At 37.6% G+C, this 18,172-nt stretch overlaps 1 protein-coding gene across 5 annotated transcripts in view; it reads right to left on the bottom strand.

The window, feature by feature from the left end:
* psip1a (PC4 and SFRS1 interacting protein 1a) overlaps window positions 1–17,261 on the bottom strand; it is a 35,321-nt gene extending 18,060 nt beyond the window's left edge. For 2 of the 5 annotated variants that reach the window (XM_062032782.1, XM_062032780.1), the window contains exons 1-9: window positions 17,159–17,261; window positions 16,740–16,812; window positions 11,281–11,357; window positions 9,730–9,868; window positions 9,541–9,633; window positions 4,717–4,824; window positions 2,362–2,412; window positions 2,226–2,289; window positions 2,055–2,148 (exon numbers count right to left, since the gene is read on the bottom strand). In XM_062032782.1, coding sequence (XP_061888766.1) covers window positions 2,055–2,148; window positions 2,226–2,289; window positions 2,362–2,412; window positions 4,717–4,824; window positions 9,541–9,633; window positions 9,730–9,868; window positions 11,281–11,357; window positions 16,740–16,811 — 698 coding nt within the window. In that variant the 5' untranslated portion in view covers window position 16,812; window positions 17,159–17,261. Of the gene's footprint in view, window positions 1–2,054; window positions 2,149–2,225; window positions 2,290–2,361; window positions 2,413–4,716; window positions 4,825–9,540; window positions 9,634–9,729; window positions 9,869–11,280; window positions 11,358–16,739; window positions 16,813–17,147 lie in introns of all 5 variants that reach the window. The other 3 variants (XM_062032783.1, XM_062032781.1, XM_062032784.1) reach the window with 3 other exon arrangements.
* Window positions 17,262–18,172: the final 911 nt, after the last annotated feature.

Genomic DNA, 18,172 nt, shown 5'->3' on the forward strand with positions numbered 1-18,172 from the left:
TGGTTTGTTTATGCATGCGTATTGTGGACGATGCATACAGTATATGTTTAAGAGTTCTTTCTTTTTATATAGCCATGTTTAGAGTAGCTAGTACTTTTCCTTTGTATATTCTACCAGTTTCTTTCCACATTTCAGATGCCTGGTTAGTGTCTTCACCCGTGGAATGTGAACTACAACCCCCACTCTTTTTCCTTGTCAGTGTTGCAAGGGGGGTGACGGGGGCTTTCTTTGTGTGCAAGGAGTAGCCGATATGAATGTATTGGTTAAGATGATCTCCTAAAGCTTTAGTAAAACTTGAAAATATTCCTATTCTGTCTTGATGGTCCTTCTTACTCAGCATATACACTACCGTTCAAAAGTTTGGGGTCACCCAAACAATTTTGTGGAATAGCCTTCATTTCTAAGAACAAGAATAGACTGTCGAGTTTCAGATGAAAGTTCTCTTTTTCTGGCCATTTTGAGCGTTTAATTGAGCCCACAAATGTGATGCTCCAGAAAGTCAATCTGCTCAAAGGAAGGTCAGTTTTGTAGCTTCTGTAACGAGCTAAAGTGTTTTCAGATGTGTGAACATGATTGCACAAGGGTTTTCTAATCATCAATTAGCCTTCTGAGCCAATGAGCAAACACATTGTACCATTAGAACACTGGAGTGATAGTTGCTGGAAATGGGCCTCTATACACCTATGTAGATATTGCACCAAAAAGCAGACATTTGCAGCTAGAATAGTCATTTACCACATTAGCAATGTATAGAGTGTATTTCTTTCAAGTTAAGACTAGTTTAAAGTTATCTTCATTGAAAAGTACCGTATTTTCCGCACCATAAGCCGCACCTAAAAACCACAAATTTTCTCAAAAGCTGACAGTGCGGCTAATAACCCGGTGCGCCTTATATTTGGATTAATATTAATATTTATTTTCATAAAGTTTAGGTCTCGCAACTACGGTAAACAGCCGCCATCTTTTTTCCCCGTAGAAGAGGAAGCGCTTCTTCTTGTACGGTAAGCAACCGCCAAGGTGAGCACCCGCCCCCGTAGAAGAAGAAGCGCGCGGATATTACCTTTCATTTCATTTGTGTGTTTCTGTAAAGACCACAAAATGTCTCCTACTAAGAGACACGCGTACAAGGTTCCACTGACTTTTGATATTCATGTGAACCGCACTGTGGATACAACGGGAACACGTACGGTGAATATTCGCACCACAGGGAATGAGAAGTCGTCCTTCACTGTGGTTCTAGCTTGCCATGCTAACGGCCAGAAACTTTCACCCACGGTGATATTCAAAAGGAAGACCTTGCCAAAAGAGAACTTTCCAGCCGGCGTCATCTTAAAAGCTAACTCGAAGGGATGGATGGATGAAGAAAAGACGAGCGAAGAGACCGGGTGACTTTTTTCACGCAGCTCCGCCCCTGTTGATCTACGACTGCATGCACGTCCACATCACAGATGGTGTCAAAAAACAAGTGAAGCACACCGAAGAAGAAGAATTCGAGGGATTTGTGGATGAGTAATAACTTCAGAAAGTGAGCTTTAAATGTTTATTTTGTGTGTTGTGTGACATTAACGTTCGAGCAACGTTGAGTTATTGATGTTGCTATTGCTCTGCACTATTTTGAGTGTTACTATTTTTGTGATTGCACATTTGCACATTACCTTTTGGGAGTGAACAGAGTTGTTAGAACGCTGGTTTGTAATATATTATTCAAGTTTGACTGACCTATCTGACTGTTTTGTTGACATTCCCTTTAGCGTAGCGTAGGTGCGGCTAATAGCACGGGGCGGCTAATAGGTAAACAAAGTTTTGAAATATGCCATTCATTGAATGTGCGGCTTATAACACTGGGCGGCTTATGGTGCGGAAAATACGGTACAGTGCTTTTCCTTCAAAAATAAGGACATTTCAATGTGACCCCAAACTTTTGAACGGTAGTGTATGTCATCGAAAGAACTTGGGATTGACCAGTAACTTAGATTCCCTGGGAGGAAGAACTGGTCTGACGCAACAGTATCTAATGTTGTGGCCATAGTGTGTGTGTGTGTGTGTGTGTTTACATTTCTCTTTCAGAGCCTTGCTGGTCCTGATGCTGCAGCAAAAGCAATTTTTCACTTTTGGGCTTCCTGCCTCTTCGTTTAGGACCTTCCCCACCTGAAATTGACCATGACACGACCTCACATGACTTGAGTAGCATTATGGGATGGCCGGTCGAGGACATGACCCTTTACCTGCAGGATTCGCAGGACTCACGGGCGGAGCATCGTTCATTTCAGCCTCCTGCTCGCCCTCATTCTGGATTAGAAATAAAAAATATTCAAAACAGCACTTTGAATTGCAACTACGTATCAAATAAAAACAAATTACCTTTCTTTTTCTTCCTCTCTTGGGTTTAGGCACATCACTCTGGCCTGAATCCTACAAGGAGACAGTTTTAAATCAATTTGAGAAAATCTAAGTGTATTTTTCCTTCAACTAATTCAGAAAAATAATTGACAAAATTAATTGTTTTTTGCATAATAGCGACATCCAAATTAGCAGCTTACTTGAGCTAAGACGTTTCAATGTGTTCATTGGATAGTTTTAATAACCGTATTTTTCGGACTATAAGTGGCAGTTTTTTTCATAGTTTGGCCGGGGGTGCGACTTATACTCAGGAGCGACTTATGTGTGAAATGATGAACACATTAGCGTAAAATATCCAATAATATTATTGATGTCATTCACGTAAGAGACTAGACCAGGGGTCGGCAACCCGCGGCTCCGGAGCCGCATGCGGCTCTTTGACCACTCTGATGCGGCTCAGCTACATACATGCCGACCCCCCCGATTTTCCCAGGAGATTTATGGATCTCAGTGTCCCTCATAGATTACTCCCAGGGAAAAAAATAGTCCTATTTACACTCTAATTACTAAATAAAGGGTGTGCCCTAACTGCACTGCAGCAATTGTCCTCTATAGCATTTACATACAGCGTGCCAGTCCAGCCACATGTTGCATGTTGTTATTACTTGCACACACAGGAGACAGCAAAGCATACTTAGTCATCAGCCACACAGCTTACACTGACGGTAGCCGTATCAAACAACTTTAACATTGTTACGTTACAAATATGCGCCACACTGTGAACCCACACCAAAAAAGAATGAAAAACACATTTCTGGAGAACATCCCACCGTAACACAACATAAACACAACACAACCATTACCCAGAATCCCATGCAGCCCTAACTCTTCCGGTCTACATTATACACCCCCGCTACCACCAAATCCCCCCACACATCAACCCCCCCCCCCCCTCTCCGTGCGTTGGTTGAGCGGAAGAGTTAGGGCTGCATGGGATTCTGGGTATTGGTACCGTCAGTGTAAGATGTGTGGCTGCTGAGTTAGTACGCCTTGCTGTCACTTACGTGAGCAAGCTGAAACTGCATTCTACGTGTGGTCGAGCAGGTACACTGTTAGGGCAGACTGTAGAGGGCGCCAAATGCAGTGTCATCACGCTCTGATATTCGGGAGTCTCCCGGGAAAAATGAGAGGGTTGGCAAGTATGACGCTATCAAGCGCCATTCATTCAAAACTCGCGGGCTGCACTAACATCAAATTTCCACATTAAAGTGCGAGCCGGTGCGTGTGTCGGAGACCCCTAGTTAACATAGCACAAAGCGTTTAAGCTTTGTATGCGGTGTTTTTCATTTTAAATTTTTTTTTGTGGCTCCCATTACTTTCTTTAATTTGTGAAACTTGCCAAAATGGCTCTTTGAGTGGTAAAGGTTGCCGACCCCTGGACTAGACGTATAAGATTTCATGGGATTTAGCGATTAGGAGTGACAGATTGTTTGGTAAACGTATAGCATGTTCTATATGTTATAGTTATTTGAATGACTCTTACCATAATATGTTACGTTAACATACCAGTTGGTTATTTATGCCTCATATAACGTACACTTATTCAGCCTGTTGTTCACTATTCTTTAGACATTTTAAATTGCCTTTCAAATGTCTATTCTTGCTGTTGGCTTTTATCAAATACATTTCCCCCCAAAATACGACTTATACTCCAGTGCGACTTATATATGTTTTTTTTCCTTCTTTATTATGCATTTTCGGCCGGTGAGACTTATACTCCGGAGCGACTTATAGTCCGAAAAATACGGAAATTAACTTGGATTTTTATGAAGTAAGTTCTCTTCCAAAGTGACAGTTAAATAAACACAAAAATATATTATTTATATGAAATGTGTAGATGCAAACAACAATAAATAAAAAATAGTTTTCATATTGACAAAAAGGTGTTCAATATTTATAACTTCTAAAATTAGATTTGATGTGAATTTGGAACGTGCATGAAGGAAATCAATATCAGATTTAATTGTGAATGTACAGTAAGAGGCAATTTAACAGAGTTATTGCTGAAGAAGTGATATGGTAAGCATTTGAAGGAGTGAGACATGCTATGTTAGACTTGTTAAAGAAAAAAAAAACATGATATAAAGTAGGATCATGCAAGAAGACTCCAAAGCACACAGAAAGCCATGCAGGAAAATCAAACTAAGACAAGTCAAAGATATGTTATTGTAATTGTCTTCACAGGCAATAAGGAGGCTGCTTTCTGAGGTACTCGAAAAGATCATTAATAAATCAGACGGTGAGGTCAACCACCAAGTCAGACCCGCCATGTTCCCTCTGCATAACCTACACCTTGGGAGCATGCAAAATACGTACATCCGGGTTCTGAAGACCCTGTTCAGACATCATGGGCCCTTCCTCTTCCTCCTCCCTTCCTGGCACCTGAATGCACCCAGGACGCATCAGCACGGGCGGTAGACCAGTCTTAAATGGGAGAAAAGTTAGGTGGTGCGCCCCGATGGTCGCACAATTTGGAATTGAAACAGAACCAATGTGAAGTCAAAGTGCTCTCAGCAAATCCTGCGAGACGTCTGTGTACTCTTTCTAAGTGTTTTGAGAGGTTCAATGTGATGCCACCACAGGAGGTGATGGTAAAAGGGTAAAAGAGTACAAGTGTGAGGGTAAGTGTTGTCCTGGCCGCTCAGTGCAATATGTCACCAGTAATAATATAAGAACAGTAGGGGTGTAACGGTACGTGTATTTGTATTGAACCGTTTCGGTACGGGGGTTTCCGTTTGGAGGTGTACTGAACGAGTTTCCACACGAACATATTAAGTAGCCAAAAGCTAAAGTCTTAACAAGCTGCTCCGCGTTCTGCCTCTGTCTCTGTCAGTCCTCTACACAGCACCCAGCATTGTCCCACCCACACAACCATCTGATTGGTTACAAACTGAGCGGTAACAGCCAATCAGCAGTGCGTATTCAGAGCGGTAACAACCAATCAGCAGTGCGTCTTCAGAGCGCATGGAATCAGTGCTCCAGCGTCGAACAGGTAGGTGTTTAGCAGGTAAGCATCTGCCAGCGGACTCTCCCCAAATGATAATAAACACCTCCCAGTCAACTACTAGTAACATCACTATGAGCCCGTTGACCTTCTAGAAATATAAAAGGCAGCTCAGCTCGCTCGCAGTCCTGGCTTGAGGTGAAGGCTAATTAGCTTTTAGCGTAACGTTAGCTCATTTTGCGGTGTGTGTTCGTGTGTGTGTGTGTGAGCGTGCGTGTGCGTGTGTGTGTGTTACGGACAGCAAAGCCCTGTCTGTCTGTTATTTCACTTTACCTTTTTCTGTGTTGATTGTGCTGTGTTGAAACAGCAAAAAAGGACATTATGTTAAATGAAGAGTTTCTGTCTCTGATAGTTGATATAATAATGTAAGTGCATCATTAAGCCTACATGAACTCCATGGTGTTCAGGGATGAATAGTCTCTCCTATTGCTATTGTACAATTTTTCCAGCTATAGTTCCATGAATCATTAGTAATGCAGCAGCCTAGTTTTGAATGGCAGGGTCCCTGCTATCACATGCTGATAAAAATATAACATTTACATAATAAATCAACTACAGGCTTCCCAAATGCTGTAATAAAATAAGCATGATGAGTTGACTTGAAACTGTTTAATGTTGCACTTTTTATAAGTAGAAGAAAAGTTTTGTCATTTTATTTAATCTGAGCAACAACTTGAGGCAGTTTAATGTTGATTAACGTGGGCAGAATTATTATAGTGTTCCCAATGTTAAAAGGGTAAAGCCATTGTTTACAAATTTTGTAAATAAATAACCAAAAAATTTATATTTTGTTGTTTTCTTACTGTACCGACCTCTAAACCGAGGTACATATCGAACCGAAATGTTTGTGTACCGTTACACCCCTAAAGAACAGGCTGCAAAATGTTGGTCTTCATATAAAGAGACTGGCCCCCATAGAACTTGTCACGTGTTTACATCCATCAGAGTCCAAATAGCGGTTGAATTATTTATACACTAATCACTGCTAAGAGTGGTAAAAAAAAAAGTTGTGCAACAAATCTGGCGAAGAAACTTTTGGAGAGTTGGACATGAAAGCCCATATCGCTCTTTTAAGCGAGCAGCGAGTGCTGCTGTGGACCCCCGCCCCATCTAAAAGCATTCAAAGGCGGCGCCATCTTGTTTGTGACATTCAAAATAAACAAAAGAAGCGACAGAGGAAAAGTTAATTTGTGGTTCTGATCATATTTGTTTTCTTTAATCTTTTGCACATTTTTTTGACAAAGCATCAGGGCTCGGGGATGGTTGATATGGCCGAAAATCTATATTACAATATACAGAATATTGCAGCCTCCTGTGATAACGATGTATATCACAAGATATTATTTCGTACGGGAATGATCATAGAACCATTTCTAAAAACATGTTACAAAGGCTGCTAATTTAGCTGCTGACGTATGTGGTAACATATTGCCTTATTTCTGGTTAGATTATTTTATCAATATTATTAATAATCTATTTGCCAATTTGATATTAATATCTGGTTACCTTCTATTGTAACATGTTTCTTTCTACAATGATGTTAAAATATAATACGCACTTATTCTTCTGTTGTTTGATACTTAACATTAGTTTTGGGTCATACAAGAAATGTGTGTATGCATTTAATATTGCGTAGTTACAGGGGCACAACTGATCATACCAATACTAATACTTTATCATGATCATTGATTAATTTCATTTTTCATTACAGTAATAATAATTAGATAAAAACACAGGATGGCGGTGTAACAATGTCAATTAAATATTAAAATGATTTACTGACTCTGATTTAAAACCTTAGTTATTTGTTTTGCCCTTAAAGTCTTCCTGCATCCAGTGACCTATTTCCTGAGTTTGTAAACAATAACAACAAAGTATATTTTCGATAATGACAAATATCGAGCTAACCACAGTAGTATTGACCATATAATTAATGATATAATACTTGGTATTGTTACTGTCGAGTGTTGATATTAGTATCGATCCGCCCACCTGGCGGTTAGCTTATACCAGTGGTAGGTTGCAGTGCGAGGAGTTTTGTTTCTTTAAAAGGGTGACTCAGCGAGTTTTATTACTTACGTTTATGTACAATTCTCAAAATTGCCTGCCTGAGTAAAAGAGGTAACAGTCTAACTCTGGAACAAATCGTGTCCATTTTCAACATAGTGTGCAATCTTAAAGGCCTACTGAAAGCCACTACTAGCGACCACGCAGTCTAAAAGTTTATATATCAATGATGAAATCTTAACATTGCAACACATGCCAATACGGCCGGGTTAACTTATAAAGTGACATTTTACATTTCCCGCTAAACTTCCGCTTGAAAACGTCTATGTATGATGACGTATGCGCGTGACGTCAATAGTTAAACGGAAGTATTCGCAGCCCATTGAATCCAATACAAAAAAGCTCTGTTTTCATCTCAAAATTCCACAGTATTCTGGACATCTGTGTTGGTGAATCTTTTGCTATTTGTTTAATGAACAATGAAGACTGCAAAGAAGAAAGCTGTAGGTGGGATCGGTGTATTAGCGGCTGGCTGCAGCAACACAACCAGGAGGACCTTGACTTGGATAGCAGACGCGCTATCCGACGCTAGCCGCCGACCGCACGGATGATCGGGTGAAGTCCTAAGTTAGCTTCAATGGCGTCGTTAGCAACAGCATTGTTAAGCTTCGCCAAGCTGGAAAGCATTAACCGTGTAGTTACATGTCCATGGTTTAATAGTATTGTTGATCTTCTGTCTATCCTTCCAGCCAGGGGTTTATTTATTTTGTTTCTATCTGCATTTAAGCACGATGCTATCACGTTAGCTCCGTAGCTAAAGTGCTTCGCCGATGTATTTTCGAGGAGATAAAAGTCACTGTGAATGTCCATTTGGCGTTCTGGACTCTCATTTTCAAGAGGATATAGTATCCCAGGTGGTTTGAATTACAAATCCGTGATCCACAATAGAAAAAGAAGAGAGTGTGGAATCCAATGAGCCAGCTTGTACCTAAGTTACGGTCAGAGCGAAAAAAGATACGTCCTGCACTGCCCTCTAGTCCTTCACTCTCATGTTCCTCATCCACGAATCTTTCATCCTGGCTCAAATTAATGGGGTAATCGTCGCTTTCTCGGTCCGAATCTCTCTCGCTGCTGGTGTAAACAATGGGGAAATGTGAGGAGCCTTTCAACCTGTGACGTCACGCTACTTCCGGTACAGGCAAGGCTTTTTTTATCAGCGACCAAAAGTTGCGAACTTTATCGTCGATGTTCTCTACTAAATCCTTTCAGCAAAAATATGGCAATATTGCGAAATGATCAAGTATGACACATAGAATGGATCTGCTATCCCCGTTTAAATAAAAAAATGTCATTTCAGTAGGCCTTTAAAGGTGAGCTTTTATGCAAAACAATCCTTTCTTACCCAAGGTTACCGGTACCTGTTTTGTGTATTTGGGATCTGCATAAGTCCCAGAAATGTGAAATCAAACCATAAAGGCATGGCAGAGATATTTATAAAACAATCTTGCCTTCCTTCAAACTTGATCCAAAGTAACCTTTTTCCCAATGGTGACGTCAGCGGACATCTCCATATATGGTAAAGATTTACCCGAAGAGCTTTGCGTGAGTCCACCATTGTAGTCTGACGTTTTTAGTCATTAAATTCTTCCTTTTTCTCTATCCTTTTGTTGCGACACAGACTGTCTCTAGTTCTAATACAAAGTAGCGTATAGTTTGAACTTATATCTGTCAGTAGACTCCATTAAGAAGTGCTAAAAACAACATGGCTGATGGGGAGGAAACACAGTCAAAGTGGAGCCATGCAAATAAGACCGCCCAAAAAACGGCGCATCCTGAAGAGACGGTCAGAAAGTGGCGAGAAAATGATCTCTAAAACATAAACGTGCAAAATTTGGACCAAAGAACCACCATTACATGTTATGTAGACCACAAAGACGTGTTTTAAATGTAGAAAAAACCCCGTCATAATATGACCCTTTTAAAGCTTTCACTGTATTCCTGCAAGTGCACTTGGCAGTCACATAAAAAGCAGACAAAATGTGAGGAAAAGGCAAAAAATAACAACAGGAAGCTAAAAAAAAATGATGTCAAGCAGAAAAGGTGGATTTTACTTTAAAAAGTGCACTTACTTTGGGGGATTGCATCTCCTTATCTTCCGCTTCATCCTCTCCTTCTGGGCCCGTGTCACAATCCTTTTCAGATAGAATTCCAGGACAAACGGGCTAAAAGAGAGACAACACACAAAAAAAGTGTTCAAGATTCATGTTGTGACTTACTGTATAGAACAAATGCTCCACACAACACAGGATACTACGGACCTTGGGTGCGGTCAGCTCCACTTTTGGATTGTCCTCAATTTCCCACAATCCTTCATTAAAGCCTTTCCTCTTGTTGGGTTTGGCGTATTTCTCCTTGTTGGCATGGTAGGGAAAGATGTCCTTTGGGCCTAAAAATGCACTGTTGAAAATGATGGTGAAAAAATGTTGATTCATGAACAGCAAAAAGTGAAATCTAAGTAAGATGAAATATGTCAAATAAGGGTGATATTTGCTTATTTTCTGTCTGATAAGATCATTCTTCTCACGAAGCAGATTTGATGTTAGAGTGTCTTACTTGTTTTAAGTGTTTTGCTCCTAAATGATGTCAGTAAGATATTACAGCTTGTTGCTGAGATTTGATGAGCTATATTGAGTAAAACATGCTTGAAACTAGAATATCAACTGTTGTGTCATCAACACTCACAAGTAGAAAACTACTTTTTTAAAGTCATCATTTCTTATTTCAAGCATGAAATAAAAAATCATGACTTTGACACAATTGTGTCTCATAATTAAAACAGATGACAGCCAAATGGACTTTGCTGTTTTATTTCCAATGAAACAATAGAAAATAGGTACTCATATAGTAGTACAGTTGGCACAGTACAGTAAACTGACAGTTAATATTTAAACATTTAACATGTGACATTTCTAACAGAAATAGTTCATGCACATTCAGATAAATTCTTCAAAATGACAATTAAAAAAAATGTGGTTGGGGACCGGGCTGTAAATATATATGTATATATATATATATATTCCTTGCGCACTAATTGACTGAAAGAGCACGCATTTGGCACGATGATGTCATGTTATCTATGGGAAAATGCAAGAAATGTAATGCCGAGCGCATATCATTATGTCAAGATAATGGCACTAGCATTTACTTCATTTAAGAATATTTTTCAACATATTGAGAAAAAAAGGTCTCTTTTTTTTTCCTATCAAGAAAAGTGCACGTGTTATTAGTGAGAATATACTTATTTTAAGCTATTTTTGGGTTCATTGAGGTTAGCTAATTTTACTTGTTTTGGAAAGTCTTGACAAGCCGAATTTTCTTGTTCTATTGGCAGATATTTAATAAGCAAGACTGAAGTTTACGCACGTTTTAAATAAAAGTAACATAAATAGATTTTTAAAATTTTTCGAAATCATAGACCTATTTGAGATTTTAGGAGAATTTTAGACATTTTAAGGCATTAAATTCAAAGTGTTGGATTTAAGACTTTTTAAGACCCCGTGTATAACCCTGGTGACAGTCCTCTAAAAGTGTGTACCAAATTGAGGCATTTATTGGGCTGAACACGCTAAAGCTACAACGACTGTTTTGTTCAGCACTTTGAGCTTTGTGGGAAATTTCAAGTGAATTCGACTTCTGAGGGTCAAACTTTGGGACTTAACATTTTTGTCAGAAGGCAACGCAGTAGGGGTGCATGTCTTCCCAGGTTTTCGTTTGTCACCGTTTCTTGACCGTATTTTCATTATTTATTTTGAGTGCCAGTTTGGGATTTACCAAGCTTTTGTGCCAAATGCTGCCACATTTCCACTCACGTTTCATGGGTTCCAAAGAAGAAAATGGGCAACTTGATGTTGGAGGGCTTCACTGCACCGTCTGGTACTTCATCAATCTGTCGGAAGAATAACAAATCATTTTTTAGAATTTCCCAAGGCAGCAAATAGCAGTTGCTTTCAGCTTTTCGCATAGAAGGACATAGGGCTGGGCCGATAAAACGATATCAATATATAAATAACGATAGACACATAATCGATAGCAATAAAAAAATGCATTTGATTATATACTGCAGTGTTTTTCAACCTTTTTTGAGCCAAGGCACATTTTTTGCGTTAAAAAAATGCGGAGGCACACCACCAGCAGAAATCATTAAAAAACAAAACTCAGTTGACAGTAAAAAGTCGTTGTCACAATTGTTGGATATGAATTTAAAGCATAACCAACCATGCATCACTATAGCTCTTGTCTCAAAGTAGGTGCACTGTCACCACCTGTCACATCACACCCTGACTTATTTGGAGTTTATTGCTGTTTTCCTATGTGTAGTGTTTTAGTTCTTGTCTTGCGCTCCTATTTTGGTGGCTTTTTCCCTTTTTTTGGTATTTTCCAGTAGCAGTTTCATGTCTTCCTTTGAGCGATATTTCCCACATCTACTTTGTTTTAGCCATCAAGAATATTTCAGTTGTTTGTATCCTTCTTTGTGGGGACATTGTTGATTGTCATGTCATGTTCGGATGTACTTTGTGGACGCCGTCTTTGCTCCACAGTAAGTCTTTGCTGTCGTCCAGCATTCTGTTTTTGTTGACTTTGTAGCCAGTTCAGTTTTAGTTTGGTTCTACATAGCCTTCCCTAAGCTTCAATGCCTTTTCTTAGGGGCACTCACCTTTTGTTTATTTTTGGTTTAAGCATTAGACACCTTTTTACCTGCACACTGCCTCCCGCTGTTTCCCACATCTACAAAGCAATTAGCTACCTGCTGCCACCTACTGGTATGGAAGAGTATTACACGGTTACTCTGCCGAGCTCTAGACAGCATTGACACTCAACAACAACACATCATTTGCAGACTAGAATTACTGCTTTACAAAAAATATTTTTAACCCAAATAGGTGAAATTAGATCATCTCTCACGGCACACCAGACTGTATCTCACGGCACACTAGTGTGCCGCGGCACAGTGGTTGAAAAACACTGATATACTGTATATATATTATGAACAAAGGCACTCAACTATCAAGTTTGGTTGAGCCATTTTGCTGTCCTGCTGTTGATTCTCTGTACAGAGCGAGAATATAATTAAAAATGAGCGCTGCAGAGAGCGAAGAAATTGTCGATAAAACTGAAAAAGTCACCTGGACAGTATGGCAGTTTTTTAAAACTTTTTCTAACGGACCGTAGTCGTGCACCGCGCTCATCTTTTCTTTACAACCCTCGTCTGTTCCTATTCGGATGTAAGGAAACAACAGGTAGGAACTATAGTGTGGGACTGTATGAATGAAATAAGATATAATAAATGTGCTACTTTAAATAATAATTTGATCCAATGTTATTAAAGAAAATACTGCATAACATAAATTAATTTCCATTGTCTAAAGTAATAACAGACCAAATTAAATGTTACACACAGCACGTAACTTCCTAGCACCAAACGTTCAGAAAATAGTTCTTCTCAGGTTTTGATTGATAGTGTGTGTTTGTTGCCATCTTACTTGTTCTTGATTTGCATACTTTTACTCTTGCAGTTTTTTTGTTGCATCTTACATGTTCTTGATTTGCATACTTTTACTCTTGCAGTTTATTTTGTGTTGCCATCTTACATGTTCTTGATTTGCATACTTTTACTCTTGCAGTTTATTTTGTGTTGCCATCTTACATGTTCTTGATTTGCATACTTTTACTCTTGCAGTTTATTTTGTGTTGCCATCTTACATGTTCTTGATTTGCATACTTTTACTCTTGCAGTTTATTTTGTGTTGCCATCTTACATGTTCTTGATTTGCATACTTTTACTCTTGCAGTTTTTTTGTTGCCATCTTACATGTTCTTGATTTGCATACTTTTACTCTTGCAGTTTTTTTGTTGCATCTTACATGTTCTTGATTTGCATACTTTCACTTGCAGTTTTTTTGTTGCATCTTACATGTTCTTGATTTGCATACTTTTACTCTTGCAGTTTTTTTGTTGCCATCTTACATGTTCTTGATTTGCATACTTTTACTCTTACAGTTTTTTTTGTGTTGCCATCTTACATGTTCTTGATTTGCATACTTTTACTCTTGCAGTTTTTGTGTTGCCATCTTACATGTTCTTGATTTGCATACTTTTACTCTTGCAGTTTATTTTGTGTTGCCATCTTACATGTTCTTGATTTGCATACTTTTACTCTTGCAGTTTATTTTGTGTTACCATCTTACATGTTCTTGATTTGCATACTTTCTCTTGCAGTTTTTTTGTTGCATCTTACATGTTCTTGATTTGCATACTTTTACTCTTGCAGTTTTTTTGTTGCCATCTTACATGTTCTTGATTTGCATACTTTTACTCTTGCAGTTTTTTTGTTGCCATCTTACATGTTCTTGATTTGCATACTTTTACTCTTGCAGTTTATTTTGTGTTGCCATCTTACATGTTCTTGATTTGCATACTTTTACTCTTGCAGTTTATTTTGTGTTACCATCTTACATGTTCTTGATTTGCATACTTTCTCTTGCAGTTTTTTTGTTGCATCTTACATGTTCTTGATTTGCATACTTTTACTCTTGCAGTTTTTTTGTTGCCATCTTACATGTTCTTGATTTGCATACTTTTACTCTTGCAGTTTTTTTGTTGCCATCTTACATGTTCTTGATTTGCATACTTTTACTCTTGCAGTTTTTTTGTTGCCATCTTACATGTTCTTGATTTGCATACTTTCTCTTGCAGTTTTTTGTTGCATCTTACATGTTCTTTATTTGCATACTTTTACTCTTGCAGTTTATTTTGTGTTGCCATCTTACATGTTCTTGATTTGCATACTTTTACTCTTGCAGTTTTTTTGTTGCATCTTACATGTTCTTGATTTGCATACTTTTACTCTTGCAGTTTATTTTGTGTTGCCATCTTACATGTTCTTTATTTGCATACTTTAACTCTTGCAGTTTATTTTTTGTTGCCATCTTACATGTTCTTGATTTGCATACTTTTACTCTTGCAGTTTATTTTGTGTTGCCATCTTACATGTTCTTCATTTGCATACTTTTACTCTTGCAGTTTATTTTGTGTTGCCATCTTACATGTTCTTGATTTGCATACTTTCTCTTGCAGTTTTTTTGTTGCATCTTATATGTTCTTGATTTGCATACTTTTACTCTTGCAGTTTATTTTGTGTTGCCATCTTACATGTTCTTCATTTGCATACTTTTACTCTTGCAGTTTATTTTGTGTTGCCATCTTACATGTTCTTGATTTGCATACTTTCTCTTGCAGTTTTTTTTGTTGCATCTTATATGTTCTTGATTTGCATACTTTTACTCTTGCAGTTTATTTTGTGTTGCCATCTTACATGTTCTTTATTTGCATACTTTTACTCTTGCAGTTTATTTTTTGTTGCCATCTTACATGTTCTTGATTTGCATACTTTTACTCTTGCAGTTTATTTTGTGTTGCCATCTTACATGTTCTTCATTTGCATACTTTTACTCTTGCAGTTTATTTTGTGTTGCCATCTTACATGTTCTTGATTTGCATACTTTCTCTTGCAGTTTTTTTTGTTGCATCTTATATGTTCTTGATTTGCATACTTTTACTCTTGCAGTTTATTTTGTTTTGCCATCTTACATGTTCTTGATTTGCATACTTTTACTCTTGCAGTTTTTTTTGTTGCATCTTATATGTTCTTTATTTGCATACTTTTACTCTTGCAGTTTATTTTGTGTTGCCATCTTACATGTTCTTGATTTGCATACTTTTACTCTTGCAGTTTATTTTGTGTTGCCATCTTACATGTTCTTGATTTGCATACTTTTACTCTTGCAGTTTATTTTGTGTTGCCATCTTACATGTTCTTGATTTGCATACTTTTACTCTTGCAGTTTATTTTGTGTTGCCATCTTACATGTTCTTGATTTGCATACTTTTACTCTTGCAGTTTATTTTGTGTTGCCATCTTACATGTTCTTGATTTGCATACTTTTACTCTTGCAGTTTATTTTGTGTTGCCATCTTACATGTTCTTGATTTGCATACTTTTACTCTTGCAGTTTATTTTGTGTTGCCATCTTACATGTTCTTGATTTGCATACTTTTACTCTTGCAGTTTATTTTTTGTTGCCATCTTACATGTTCTTGATTTGCATACTTTTACTCTTGCAGTTTATTTTGTGTTGCCATCTTACGTAAACTCAAATCAAGGGAGATCATCATTCAGTCACTATGCAACACATAGCTGGAATAAACTTCCTGAAGATGTCAGACTCTCCCCAACTCTCACTACTTTTAAAACTAGACTGAAGACTTTTATGTTCACCTTAGCTTTCAGCTAAATCTTTTAATCTTTTAACTTTTAACGTCTGCACTGTTTTTATTTTTATTGTCTGCATTTTAATTTTGCTTTTATTTTCTTTCATTTCACTTTGTTGTCTGTGAAGCACTTTGAGTCTGCCTTGTGTATGAAAAGCGCTATACAAATAAAGTTGCCTTGCCTTGCCTTGCCTACATGTTCTTGATTTGCATACTTTTACTCTTGCAGTTTATTTTGTGTTGCCATCTTACATGTTCTTGATTTGCATACTTTTACTCTTGCAGTTTATTTTGTGTTGCCATCTTACATGTTCTTGATTTGCATACTTTTACTCTTGCAATTTATTTTGTGTTGCCATCTTACATGTTCTTGATTTGCATACTTTTACTCTTGCAGTTTATTTTGTGTTGCCATCTTACATGTTCTTGATTTGCATACTTTTACTCTTGCAGTTTATTTTGTGTTGCCATCTTACATGTTCTTGATTTGCATACTTTTACTCTTGCAATTTATTTTGTGTTGCCATCTTACATGTTCTTGATTTGCATACTTTTACTCTTGCAGTTTATTTTGTGTTGCCATCTTACATGTTCTTGATTTGCATACTTTTACTCTTGCAGTTTATTTTGTGTTGCCATCTTACATGTTCTTGATTTGCATACTTTTACTCTTGCAGTTTATTTTGTGTTGCCATCTTACATGTTCTTGATTTGCATACTTTTACTCTTGCAATTTATTTTGTGTTGCCATCTTACATGTTCTTGATTTGCATACTTTTACTCTTGCAGTTTATTTTGTGTTGCCATCTTACATGTTCTTGATTTGCATACTTTTACTCTTGCAGTTTATTTTGTGTTGCCATCTTACATGTTCTTGATTTGCATACTTTTACTCTTGCAGTTTATTTTGTGTTGCCATCTTACATGTTCTTGATTTGCATACTTTTACTCTTGCAGTTTATTTATTGCCATCTTACATGTTCTGGATTTGCATACTTACTCTTGCTGGCCAGTGGGGATAGCCCTTCATCTTTGCAAAGATCAGATCACCTGGCTTCCAGTCTCCTGCCATACTGATACAAATACAAAAGGACCAAAACATCATTACTTAAATGACAACATGTGCCCCTCCCCTTCACAACCACCACCATCATCATCACCTCCATTCATCCATCTACCCAGCTATACAAGGCGTTCAAATGAAAGTATTTATATAATAAATTAAAATGTAAAAAAGGATGTATATAATTGACGAGTCATTATTAACAAGGAAGTTGGCAGGCATGAACAACAAACATGCTAGCTGTAGGCTAACAGCAAGCGAACGCAGCCACACAACAACACAGTCCCACGGCAAAAGGAGCCTTCTAAATATAATATGGCTGCCAAATATCAGTAGGTTATTTACTCAAATGTCACCTCGGTCTGGACAGAGTTTTCTCCCGGTGAAGCTCAGCGCTCCTTTTCCGCACAATCCAAACCACGTTTTCCGCTCCCGCGCATTACGTCAACAGACCGTACCATTACTGGCCAAACAAGAGGGGGGGGGCTTACTTTGAAACGTAGCTCGATTGAAATAAAAAGCATATACGTTTATGATTTTGAATGAATAAACATTTATAGAAGAGTAATAAAATTGCGTCTACTTAAATAGTCTCTTATAAATGGGCTTCTAAGTGTTAGGAATATGTGTAAAAATGCCAACACCCCTGCGCTACAACGTAGATGAGAGCCACCGTGTACGATGGTGTTGCCTAGTAACATTTTAGCCATATAAAAAAAGTATGTAACTAGGACGAAAAACCTCCACTTTGCCAGAGAAATCATGATAAAAAACTATAATACTGATTTTTATTACTTCAATAAAAATACGTATAGGAGGTATAAAATGTATTTAAAAAAAAAATCCCCCTTAATAGTGGGCTATTCGTGTCTGTTAACGTTCCACCGGTTATTTAGTGACATCTAGTGGCAATATTTGGAAGTACACAAAGGTCTGACACAGCGCTGATGCTGCTTTATTTGTAAGTTGCAACACTTCAAAAATACTCTACATTTAAAGTGAATCTCCTGAACGCTTTTTTAAATAATATTTCATAAAATTATTGCATATTATTATAATTACATATATGTGATTATGATGATAGTGAAATCCACGATGAATGCCCATATTATATATTATTGTTAACCTTTTTACCAAATATATCATATTTATTATTTTACCACATAAAATATATTATATTATTAACAAATATATCTACAAAATTATCTAAATTGTATTATTTTCTGAAGTGTTATAAAAAGTTATGAAATCCACCTTGTCCGATAATTGCTTTTTTGCCAATATCCGATATTCCGATATTGTCCAACTCTTAATTACCGATACCGATATCAACCGATACCGATATATACAGTCGTGGAATTAACACATTA

Source organism: Entelurus aequoreus, linkage group LG22, assembly GCF_033978785.1.
Source record: "Entelurus aequoreus isolate RoL-2023_Sb linkage group LG22, RoL_Eaeq_v1.1, whole genome shotgun sequence".
In the NCBI taxonomy this organism is placed as follows: domain Eukaryota; kingdom Metazoa; phylum Chordata; class Actinopteri; order Syngnathiformes; family Syngnathidae; genus Entelurus; species Entelurus aequoreus.